We start from the raw sequence: 12,422 nt of genomic DNA, 5'->3' as shown, positions 1-12,422 counted from the left end.
AATGAGTAAACTGTATAAAAACTTTCCTCAAGACATAAAATCTTGTTAAAGCATGCAGGACATGTGGGAATCATTCTACGCCTGAATTAGGCCCAAGGCACAAATTCCCACCTCGTCCTCAGTTCGCACCATGATCAAATGCAGAATAAACGCATTGAGTGCAGTGGCGTTCCCAATGATCAAATGAGATCAGAATCGAATCCACTTTGTCTCATCTTTTTTTCTGAAAAATTTCCATCTCCTCTCTAGAAAGTCCCAAAAGCTTTAGAAATCTGAAAAAAAACCCCACTATTAAAGCATTGTGTTCAAACCTTTAAGTAACAAAAGAAGGAGAAAAAGAGCAGCAGTTCACCATGGATGCTATTGATTGAAACCATTTAAATGCCATCTGAAATGTCACTAGCATTTATGGCTATGTTTCTTTAAAAAAAAAAAAAATTACACATGTTGACAAGTAAATAACATGAGATTGCTGATCTTGGCAGCTGTCATCTAGACACGCCAATAAATTATTCAGATCAGCTTGTTTTATTGTGTTGCCCCTTACAAATGGCACAGCGCAGGTCAAAACAAAGAGACGTTCAGAAATAATGAGTCGTGTTATCGGGACTTATCCACTGGAATGGACGAGTCCAAGCACAAGCGTGCAGTTCAGGGTCTGCCCTTGGGCTGGGACAGCCCTCGGATCCCGCACAGGCCATGCCGTCTTTCTCAGCCTGCGTCCCTTTGCCCCTTCTGCCTAGTCCCACTCTTTCCCTTGACAGCAATGGGGCTCGAGCCCCACAGCCACCTCCTCCATCCCACCTGGCTTGAGCTGCAGAGGAGTGGGACCTTCCAAAGCCTCGCTCGCTGCCAAGCACTCTTCTAAGGGAAGTAAAAAATACAACTACAATTGCTATTATAGCTCTACCTACGAAGAAACATCCTTCCTCCCTATGGCAGCATCCTCAGGACTGACAGAGCAGTCACAATAAGCTGGTTACGCACGTTAGGCTCCCAGGCTCCTTAGGCTCCTGGGGTGTCCCTCGGAAGCAAGAAGGCAGAGCTGAAAGACGCTACGTGGATGGTCACGCTGACTGCGCACCCGCCAGAAGCATCCCACAGCTTGTGGGTATCTGTAGGTTTTACAGCCCTTTATGCTAACCAGTGTCACAGAGCAGCAGAAATGTAGGAAAAAAATAACCCATATGCAATCCTCGTGACAAAAAAGCACAGAGGAAGAATGTGTATTTTTAAGATGGCTTAAATGTCTCCAAGACTAACAAGACCACCAAAGAGCACTAGAATGATAAACCATGACCTACTGAAACCAAACCCTTGCAAGATACTGAAGTGCTTATTATATTTCTATTACCAATACTGAATGCTTTGCTGACAATATATTGATCATCAGTCACGCTTTTGAGAAATTTATTACATCATTTCATGAAAATTACCCAAGTTAAGGTTATAGAGTATTATATTCTTCTCTGAAAAGCCAGAAAATTTCCCTGCTTACAAGGAAATATATATCAGCTGTGGCAAATATTGAAATCATACTTTATAAGTATTTTAGCATTTGAAGTCTTACCACTACATGAAATATAGGTAATTTTTCTTCTTTAAGATCAATAAAAGGTCTGTTTTCAAAATGACTTCATATTGATTGAAGGGTCGAAAATGCCCCAGGTATTGATTGTCTGCATATAATCACGTTTTGCTCAGTAAGTTAACCTCGTCTACAAGTGAAATGAAAAGAGATCCGCTATATCACTTAGGCAAAATATTTTCATTGTATTTGAAAAATTGCTTCCATCAGTCACTAGTGTCTCACTGACAATGTATTTTCTTTTCTTTTTTTTTTTTTTTTTTTAAACCTCAGGAAGTAGATTTACATAGAGTGAACAGCCAGGACAAGCTTGGCCTTACTGTATGTTACAGAACGGATGATGAAGATGACATGGGTATTTATGTGAGTGAGGTAAGATTGAGCTGATTTCCATAAGGTACAATTTGTCTTTTAAGCTGCAGTGTTGGGCATTTAAGACATTTGTCGTCTGCTTGTACTATGTTCAAAAAAGGAAGAAATCTAATTATTTTTCCTGTTCTCCAAACTGAGTGAAATCCTGCATCCACTGAAGTCAAACTTCATTATATTAACATTTAGTGTTCATTTTTCCCCTAACACAGTCTCAGCATTCAGTTTCAGAAGACGTTTTCAAGGTATTTTTAATATATGCCCCCTTTAATTTTTGTTCTCAATTATTCCAGAAACAATATAAATGAAAAAAAAAAAAAACAAACACATTTTTATTTGCAAAGATTTGGGCCCCCTTTGTCTCTCTTTGCCCCCTTTCATGAAATAAGTAGCATTTTATATTATAATCCTTTTATCACGCAGATCCATTTCAAATTAGTAGCAGCAGTTTGGGGAAAGAAACTCATAACTAAATCTAAAATCTTCCATTAAAATGCATCACTTAAGACACAATCCTTCCTGTTCTGTATGCAAAAACTGGTTCTAATCAGAGCACTGTGTTGTAAAGCAAAATATTAAATTATGAGGTAAATTGATATCACGCAAACACGATGAACATACATTCTCTGAAGACACATCTCAGGAAGAAATGTTTTGGTTTTGACTTGATCATTTTAATTTGCATTTCACTTTGGCATCAGCAAGGAAGCGTCCTGTAATCACTAAGCGAGACGTTACAGCAACGACGGACACCCTGGCTTACAGTATCAGTCATGCTACCAATACCGGGTTTACAACGAGAAGTAAATACTGAGCTCTCAAACCTCCAAAGCACTCATAGTTCTCTTACTTTGTAGATTGATCCCAACAGTATTGCTGCAAAAGATGGTCGACTCCGAGAAGGGGATCGCATTATTCAGGTATGTGTGTAAATGGTTGAAAGTCTGCTAACACACTGTAATCTGCTGCAATGTCTTTATTACAGTATAATTTTTACAAATCATTCCCTTCAGATTAGTATCCCCACGCTTCATTTTAACTTTCTGAGGCTATTTCCCTTGCCTTTACCATATCTCAGTCAGATTTTGATAGTCCTGACCAGGTAGAGCCCTATATTGGCCCTACTCTGCAGGCTGAGCATTTTGTCAGCAGATGTCATCTGTTCCCAGCACATATTCTGATACACTTCCACTTTTAAGTCTTCCTTCTACCACAGAAACCCTCTATTTTGGCCCAAGTAATTATTCCTCTTTGCAGAATCTCTCCGGGCAGCCCCGTTTATTCACAGGGATGTTAGTACTTGTTCAGCAGGCCAAACGCCCGCTGCTGTGTGCCGCAGCGAGTCGTCTTCCAAGCGCCACAATCCTGCGGCACAGGGGCTTTCTCAGAAGTGGTCTGTCTTCTGCACAGGCGCTAACACGAGTAGAGGCCCACGTCCTATTCAGTCTCTGGGAGCAGCACCCACAGCCTCACCCGTCCCACACAAGGATGTGCCTTGTTCCTTTCCGCCCACCAGACCCAATGTTGTGATCCTGCTCCTGCCCAACTCTCCTTCTCCAGTTTCTGTCCTCGTAACAAGGCTCTGCACATCACATGCAGAGGCATGGAACAGCTTCACGCATCCCGACCAACACGCTTGCCCAGCACTTATCTGAACAACATGGCTGGAGATGTGAACAGGAATTGCGCCTGGCCCGTGCTGCGCTGGGATCTATCCAGCCGTGCAGTTCTGGAGAGCCCATCTCAGCAGCACTGAAGTATCCCTATGAAAGGATTTCATTCTGTTGTTCTTTTCTTTAAAGATCAATGGCATAGAGGTACAGAACCGAGAAGAAGCTGTGGCACTTCTCACCAGTGAAGAGAGCAAGAATATCTCCTTACTTGTTGCAAGACCAGAAATTCAGGTACTGTAGCAACAACAAAAAAACCCCTCTCGAGTCTTAATTAAAAGAGTTGCTGTTTTGTAGAAAGCAGTTAGCATCTTCTGAAGAATTTTAACCTACCTAAATCTACCAAATCTACTTAAAACCATATTATACAGTTTGACCGGACATATATATGGTCTAAAATAATGGAATTCAGCAGTCACAGTACGTACATATATATTTTATATTAAAGTTCAATTTATGACATTCAGGGATTTATATATGCTGCAATGCTATTACAAACATCAGTGCAAGGTATTATGGATGGTGTCAAGCCATAGGTTTGAAGAACATACTGAACTCTAATTCCTATGGATATTGATTATTCATTCATTGAAACACCTATTATTTAGCCCTTTATACACCACCTCTTAACCTAGTTAAATACTGTCAAGAAGCATCCTCAGCTGTAATAAAAGGTTGAACCAGATCCCTTTGTAGAGCAGGGATTAGCACAGCAAAGATGTTGAACAAACAGCCAGGAGCACTATTGTTTGATCTGTCTCTGCTCCTGTGCTGTCAGAGCAACCCTTGCCAGCGCACCTGCAGACACAGGGTCAGGCTCACGACTGTCCTGTTCGCCTAGATGTTTCTGATCTTTCCCTTGGGGATAATTGAGGCTGGGAGTAAAAAAGTCTTACAGACCCCTAGCAAGTATTTTTTCCCTCTGGCCCTTGATGCTGCCTCGCAAGTCATCGTTCAAGCTTTGGGCTCCAGAATGTTTTTATACATCCTAATCAAGTCGCGCACAAACCAAAACAGCCCCAACTCTTAGAAGTATTTCCATGGATGAAAAGGCTGGTTTTGTTTCATATATAAAGGTTTATTGAAATTAAAACGATGGTGCTGGAGTTGGAGGTGACTGGGGGGGAGGTAGAACAGTCAATACCCGCACTTAGCACAAGGAGATGTGTGCTCCTTCCCAGGACATATCAGCACTGTCACAGGAAGGAATCTCCTAAGATTTCCCAGTCACTTTCCACAAAGAAGGAACATAAATTATGTCAGTCTTCATTCTTTTGACAACATTTTGTTTGATTTTCCCTCCCTTTTCACATAGCTGGATGAAGGATGGATGGATGATGACAGAAATGATTTTCTGGATGACTTGCACATGGACATGTTAGAGGAACAGCACCACCAGGCAATGCAATTTACTGCCAGCATGCTTCAGCAGGTACTGCCGCTCTGTTGTGCAGTGGTGTCAAAACTTCACATCGCACTCAATATTCCAATATTGAGCTTGACTGAATGCACTTAGTGTCCCGAATGACGATCAAGGGAAAAGCATTTTCTGTAAAATCAAGATATTACATGACTGTCCACAAACTTCATCTGGAGGACCAAAATGTTTTCAGATGTTATCTTTTTTATTTTGCCCCTTAGAACAACATGATCACAGTTCTTCGAAATCCACCATTCTGGGTGCGAGCACCGAGAGAAGTACAAACTAGGTATATGATAGATACAGCAGGCAGAGAGCTAACCTATAAAATTTCCTGTTTGATATGCAGGCACATACTGAAAACAGCCTGCCTCCTAAAACCTTAAAATCCAAATGGAGGACTCGGGCAAATGACTGAAATAATGTCTATATATGGGGAGAAAGGCAAAGAAAAAGTTTTTACATAGCAAAGTTTATGCAGGGCCACAGATTTGGGCCTGTATTCCCTGTCATTCTGTCACGATTAATGCAGTCATACAAGTTCATGAATAGGTTTTCAATTTTTGGTTTTTTTTCTGGAGTTTTCTACAACGCTGCATCCTCTGTGGGAGCCATATTTTCTGAAGGGACATATTCTCACCTTGGCACCGCAGTAGAACTGGATACTTTTGTGCACCTAAGTGGGAGGAGAAACAATTTGAAAATGTGACTTCTGCCATTGTTGCTATATAACTGAAAAGCAGACCTCGAGTTCTGGAAAGGTCATCCACCGCATGCTGTGTTTTCAGTCACCACTTCTAAATGGTAACAGGCAGAAAGTAACAGGTGACAGATTAAGAAAACTATTAAAAGATAAACGAGCTGATATATTTTATGCCCTTGCAATAATTTCTCTTTCTGTCTTTTCATTTTTGCTCTTAGAAGAAGCATGAGGAGGATGGAGGTACCACGGATACAGCCACTATTTTATCTAACCAGCACGAGAAGGACAGTGGCGTGGGGCGCACAGACGACAGCACTCGCAACGATGAGAGCTCCGAGCAGGAAAACAATGCGGATGATCACACCACCTCCTCCAACACTTTAGGGAGCCAGAAGAAGCTGACATACAGTCATGACACCCTAGGAAGTGGCGATATGCAGTTCAGCAATGAATCATTTATCTCGGCCGACTGCACCGACGTCGACTTCCTTGGCATCCCCGTAGACGAATGCGAGCGATTCCGGGAACTGCTGGAACTGAAGTGCCAGGTGAAGTCTGCCAACCCTTACAGTCTGTATTATCATAACAGCACGCTGGATATGAGCAAAAGTGACCAAGAAAGTGTTGACAGAGAGCTGGAGATGCTGAATGAGGAGCTGCGCAATATCGAGCTAGAGTGCCTGAATATTGTGAGAGCTCATAAGATGCAGCAGCTGAAAGATCAGTACCGGGAGCCCTGGATGCTACATAACAGCGGGTTCCGCAACTATAACACAAGCATCGATGTTCGCAGGCACGAGCTCTCAGACATTACGGAGCTCCCCGAGAAGTCTGACAAGGATAGCTCGAGTGCATACAACACAGGCGAAAGCTGCCGAAGCACACCACTCACGCTGGAGATTTCCCCTGACAATTCGCTGCGCAGAACTGCAGAAGGCATTAGCTGTCAAGGTAATGAGGGGGCAGTGGCATATAATGTCTCCCAAAAGAATTTATTTGCTAGCTCAGAAAGTCATGAATCCAGCAGTGGTAAATGCCATGCCTCTGCTAAAGATCCCGACCTTGGCAAGCAGCTGGAAAGCAAGGAGAGAAAAGCCAGTGATGGAAGCAAAAGCCCTACTCACGGTCAGAAACCTTCTGGCTCCTATGTCTCCCCATACCATCACTCTCCATATAAGCACGCTCATATTCCTGCCCATGCACAGCACTATCAGAGCTACATGCAGCTGATCCAACAGAAGTCAGCGGTGGAGTATGCCCAGAGCCAAATGAGTCTGGTGAGCATGTGCAAAGACTTTAATTCAAGCCAGAGCGAACCGAGGATGGAGTGGAAAGTCAAGGTCAGAAGCGACGGGACCCGCTACATTACAAAGAGGCCGGTCAGGGACAGGCTGCTGAGAGAACGTGCCATAAAGATTAAGGAGGAGCGCAGTGGTATGACTACCGATGATGATGCCGTAAGTGAAATGAAGATGGGCCGTTACTGGAGCAAGGAAGAGCGGAAGCAGCATTTAGTGAAAGCGAAGGAGCAGAGGAGAAGACGTGAGTTTATGATGCAGAGCAGGTTAGATTGCTTAAAGGAACAGCAAGGTGCAGAAGAAAAGAAAGAGATGAATATCATTGAACTGAGCCACAAAAAAATGATGAAGAAGAGAAATAAAAAAATATTTGACAATTGGATGACAATCCAAGAACTGCTAACCCACGGAACAAAGTCACCAGACGGCACACGGGTGTACAATTCCTTCCTGTCAGTGACTACTGTATAATCGCCAGTGCTAAGTTATGTACATAAAACACTACCATTGGGGTAGAAATCAATGCCTCGTTCAATGTGGCAAGATTTTTGTATATAAGATACAGTCATCGAGTTTATAGTTCAAATACTGAACTCTACAACTGTGGGTGCCAGGATCTCCATTATAAAGTGGAGAGGAAGCTTGCCCATCTCCTTCAAAGGCAATATTAGCAGTGCTTTTTGGAATACTGATTGTACTTTTTTACTTGTTACCTTTTACATGAAGTGTTTAAATATCAGAAATGTATTAACCATACTTACACACAGGTAATTTGCTTAAACTATAGTCATATTAAAAGGTACCCATGCTTTTCTTTACCTAAAAAAAAGAAAAAAAATGCAAAAAACCCACAAAAGCAACTGCACATATCTATTTTTTGTGAAACCATATTTTGTGATATTATTTTGCTGTTGTTCACTTCTACACAGAGTGCTGTTTATCAATATTTAGCTCAAGGTTTAAACTCAGAATTAGAGTCATTCTCTTGTAATATTTAACGTTTATCAAACTGCAGTTTTTAGAGTTATGCTCAACATTTAAACATTTTTCTTTTTAAGGTTTCTGAAGAAAGTATATAGGTTTCATCTGAAAAGCCTGAAGCAAAATACACTATACTGCAGCTTTAAAGGATTTTAAAGCATGCTTGCAAATGTTGCAACCTATTGAAAAAATGTGCATGTACAGCTAATTTGTTTATATAAGACAGTTTGTGGAATTTGAAAAGCCCATGGTAGTAACTGTTTGCTTTATAGATTTGAATGTATTGAATTACAAAAGCAGTTTCATGAAATCATCATTAGCTACAAACGTTAACAAGTAAAATGAGGTAAAATAAATTATTGTTTTATATTTCAAACTATTTTAAATTCTTTTGACTCCCTTCTGGTTTCACCACGTAGAGTATTCTTTCCTCGAGCGTAGCTCCTGTGCTGCAGAAATGCCTGGACAGCCCACTGGAGTCAGACCTAACAGAATAATCTGCATCCTGACTTTGGGGGGAATTTGGATTGACGTTTTCTTGAGGGAAGAGGCAAGAAGGAAGCACAAGGAATATCAAGAGTAGAGTCAAGCAATGCATATCTTCAACTCAGATGGCATTTAAGATGACCTGTGAGTGAGAAAGAAATAGGACTACTCTCCTGTTTTGCTTTGGTTTGTGGTTTCTCAGTGGCATATAAAACCCACCTACAAACTTCAGTGTGGGTTTGCATTAAAAACAGACAATACATAAACTAAAGTATATATAAATTAATGCAAATATATAAATTAAAAGAGATGGTGAAAAAAGACAAAAACTAAATGTCAAAGAGGTATCGCACTTCTTTTCTTATTTTCTATTTCTAATTAAGAATTCAGATATAAATTGGAATATTCTGCTGGATTAAGTAATGTAGACTCATTATGAATAGCTCCCAGTTTCTCCATTCCCTCTCCTTTTCCCTTGCCCCCACAGAAAACTTACTCCCAAACCCTTCTAAGTTTTTGTTCTGGACTCTTCTGTCATAACTATACAGAGCAAAAATTATAATGATAGAAGTGAAAAGTTGGATAGAAGTGAAAAGTTGGAGAGATTAACAGCTTCTCAGTGCCTATTTTGTCTATTATCAAGAAGCAAACAACAGATTTGTTCTGTTTTTTCCACTCCCCTTGTGGACCAGCACTGAATTAGCACTAAATGTATGTCTAACATATTCCACAGTAAATTCTTTTACATACCTGAAAATGCATCTTCAGCCCATGTAAACTGTCACCGCCCCTTGAAATCTGGCACTCATGTCCATAAGCCTCTGTAAATTTATCTTCAAACAATATTTTCCTTTGGGATAAAGTACTAGGCCTACTATGAAAGATTTTCTGTTGACTTTGTTAGAGCTAGGATTTCACCTGACATACTACCAGCCATTATTATCACGAGTGGTACAGTAGGAAAAATATACGATTTTCACAACACACCGCCTTCAACATAAGACGCTTGCTATCTCTGTCTCAAATCTGTTCTACTTTGAGCTCATGTTCCGGTCATCCCAATTGCAGGTGTGAGAGCCATAGCAAAACACTGCCTCTCCTCACGTTCAGCAATTCAGATGCACAGGCAGAGCTAGGATTAGTGTGGAATCACAATCCTTAAACCAGGTGTGAAAGGACAATTAAGCCATCTTTAGTCTACCTGGAAATACTAGAGTAAGATCTGAAATGCTCTAACGAGGAAGAATTATCATCGAGGTGTTCCTCATAAAAATAGGCTCCTTTGGAATAACTTCACAGGTAATGGTTCCTTTGGGCATCAGCGATATAAATGCTGAGCATTGTATGCATGTGTGTAACAGCAGAAACGTGTTTGGGAATTCAAGTGTGATGTGTAGAAATGACACCAAAGCATCAACAGTATAAAATTTACATTCTTTACGATGTTGAAATAAAATTATTGGCCAAGAATTATTCTCACACCTTTGAGTTTTTCCTCACTAAACATTTGTTGTTATTTTGGTCAGTTAAAAATCACCTCTCCTTTAGTATTATGATTTATTGACTAGCATCAGTTCGCAGATTCCATCAGTTATCCTGCAAATCCGGGCAAAAGCTTTGCAAACTGCAGATTTTCCTTTTTCTTTCTCAGTTATCTTATCACACACCCTTTTTCACTGCCTTATCGAAGTACTTAATGCGGTGTTGAAAAGGGAGATTTGGAGTCTTTTTATTGCTTGCAAGGAAACATTGGAAATTACCATAATGTCAGTCCAAACCTGACCTCATTACAGTGAAATGAATCAGACTAGAAAGCAGCCTTTGATGCCTAAGAGGAAATATTTCATCCAACAGCTTTTCTAGAAGTTACATTATAGTACATACCCCAGTGCTTAAAAGGTAACAACTGAAATTGTTGTTCTAGTTGCCTACAGGACATCTCATGCGAGAAATCTCCACGCAACAGTGGAGATTGCATCTCCTGTCTTACTACAGGCTTTACTTGAAACCCAACGCTCTCCACCAGCTGCTGCACACCGCTGCAGAGCAACAGAGCCATCCTCACAGCCTGGGCACGGGGTCCTGTCCCACAGCTGACTCAGCGTGGTGGGTTGACCCTGGCTGGACACTCAGCTGCAAGCCCAGTTACTCAGACTCCTGCAGGGATCAGCACTGGGAGATGTGCTCCTTCCGTTGGGGAGGCTCATTCCAGGTGTTTTTTGACATTCATTTAAACCTGGAAGAGCTAAAGGGAGCGTTGCTCACCTGAAAGTATAAATCTTCATTTCCATCCTCCTTTTCCCTTCCTCCTCAGCCACTTAACTAAGTGTAATCTCAAGCTTGGGTGATAACTGAGCCCAGAATAGTACACACGCAGGGAGAGATCCTAAATACACAAAGGGGGAACAAGCAACTGCCAAGCAGCCCAAGAGGTTTTCCCAGAGCCCCAGTGCGCAGCTCCCCGGAGGCTCTCATGCAGCTGTTACTCGTTCTGACTGCCCCACGCCCCGTCTCCGCTTCTGCCACGGTAGCAGTACGACACGGTTACAGACCAACACCGCCGTCCCCGTCCTGTGCCAACACACGCCCTTGCGGCGAACCAGAGGCGTCAACAGAATGCCCTGGATACAGGCTGGTGCAGAATTTGGCCTGATGCTTTGCAATAAAGATAGGCTCTGTGTCAAACTGGGGTCAGTTTCCCTAAATTGCAGAACATCTCCCAGACGTAAGATCTATAAAAATGTAAAAGACTTATTTGCGAATAGGGTTTAAATCTGCGTGGAATCACCCAGTTTAGATGTGCACCGAAATGGGAAAGCCCTGAACCAAACCTAACAGCATCTTTTTGTAAATTAAAAGAAGAGGAGAACTTGCACATTAGGGATGGCAAATAAAATGAGGTAAGACTACATATTGCCTAGGGACTACTGGTTGGAGAACTAATTAGGATTATCAACTGAAAGTATGTAAATTAACCAAATATAATTATCTGCTAGTGGCCTTTGGAAATAGGTTACAGGATACTTGTTAGCAAAATTGCTCAAATGCCTGGAAGCCATACAAAGCAAGCCATAAGCAATTTAAACTCCTCTTTTTGTTTTATTTTCCATGGTTTTTAAAGCAGTTGTTGTATTAAGGATTTATTGGAACATAAACTAATTAGAGAAAAAACTCAAAAAACAAAAGTAAGACAGAAACTGTCACAGCAGATGCTGTACCTCCATCCCAAGGCCCCTGCTTTTATTAAGTGTAAATTTTTCAATGTGACAAAAAGATTCTGTTTGGGGTTTCATCCCAGCAGCTTCATTTCTCCAAAGGTGCAGCTTCTGTGAGCTTCCAGCCAGAGTTAATCTAGAAGGGTGGTGGCTTTCTTACATGAGTACAGCTCCTCAGCTATACAGGGTTTATGAAGATGTGTTCGCTGTTCAGATGCAAACATGCAGAATTAATGCCCCTTTTCTCTAAGTGTCCGTCACGACACAAAGTAGTACTGGATTCAGGGGCTTCCGTAGGGAAAGCTGCTCACTCCCAGTTCATGGCATTGGTAACACAAGATTGGCCACTGGAGAGACTGATGGTAGGCGAGACAGTGGTATATATTATACATAAAAAAAAAATAAAAGGGGGGTCACCTATAAAGGTTAGCTGGGCTGATTTCACGCTTAAGCGTGAAGGCTTTAGCGCACGGGCCTGACACAAAGCCCACTTATGTCATCTGAAAGACTCCAAGCAATCTCAGAAGATCTGAAAACAGAATATTAACTTACATAGTTAATTATCCTAAACTGTACCAGTGAAGGATATGAAGAGAAGGGCCATCACAGCTTTGCATATCGGAGCAGAACTCTATTTACTGCTGCTAACTGTACCTCCCACATGCCTTCTAATGGTCACTGCTTAAAAAAAT

General features: G+C 41.5%; 1 protein-coding gene across 2 annotated transcripts in view; it reads left to right on the top strand.

Moving 5' to 3' along the window:
• The window catches only part of PDZRN3 (PDZ domain containing ring finger 3), a 147,983-nt gene extending 138,018 nt beyond the window's left edge, over nt 1-9,965 (top strand). For both annotated transcript variants that reach the window (XM_087744597.1, XM_087744598.1), the window contains 5 exons: nt 1,862-1,960; nt 2,815-2,877; nt 3,760-3,861; nt 4,943-5,059; nt 5,969-9,965. In XM_087744597.1, coding sequence (XP_087600723.1) covers nt 1,862-1,960; nt 2,815-2,877; nt 3,760-3,861; nt 4,943-5,059; nt 5,969-7,519 — 1,932 coding nt within the window. In that variant the 3' untranslated portion in view covers nt 7,520-9,965. The remainder of the gene's footprint in view (nt 1-1,861; nt 1,961-2,814; nt 2,878-3,759; nt 3,862-4,942; nt 5,060-5,968) is intronic.
• Nucleotides 9,966-12,422: the final 2,457 nt, after the last annotated feature.

The sequence above is a fragment of the Nipponia nippon genome, unplaced genomic scaffold, assembly GCF_047370975.1.
Source record: "Nipponia nippon isolate SJK-2023a ecotype South Korea unplaced genomic scaffold, ASM4737097v1 scaffold_9, whole genome shotgun sequence".
In the NCBI taxonomy this organism is placed as follows: Eukaryota; Metazoa; Chordata; class Aves; order Pelecaniformes; family Threskiornithidae; genus Nipponia; species Nipponia nippon.
Note: the sequence above shows the minus strand (reverse complement) of the source record. Positions and strands in the feature narration are given on the sequence as shown.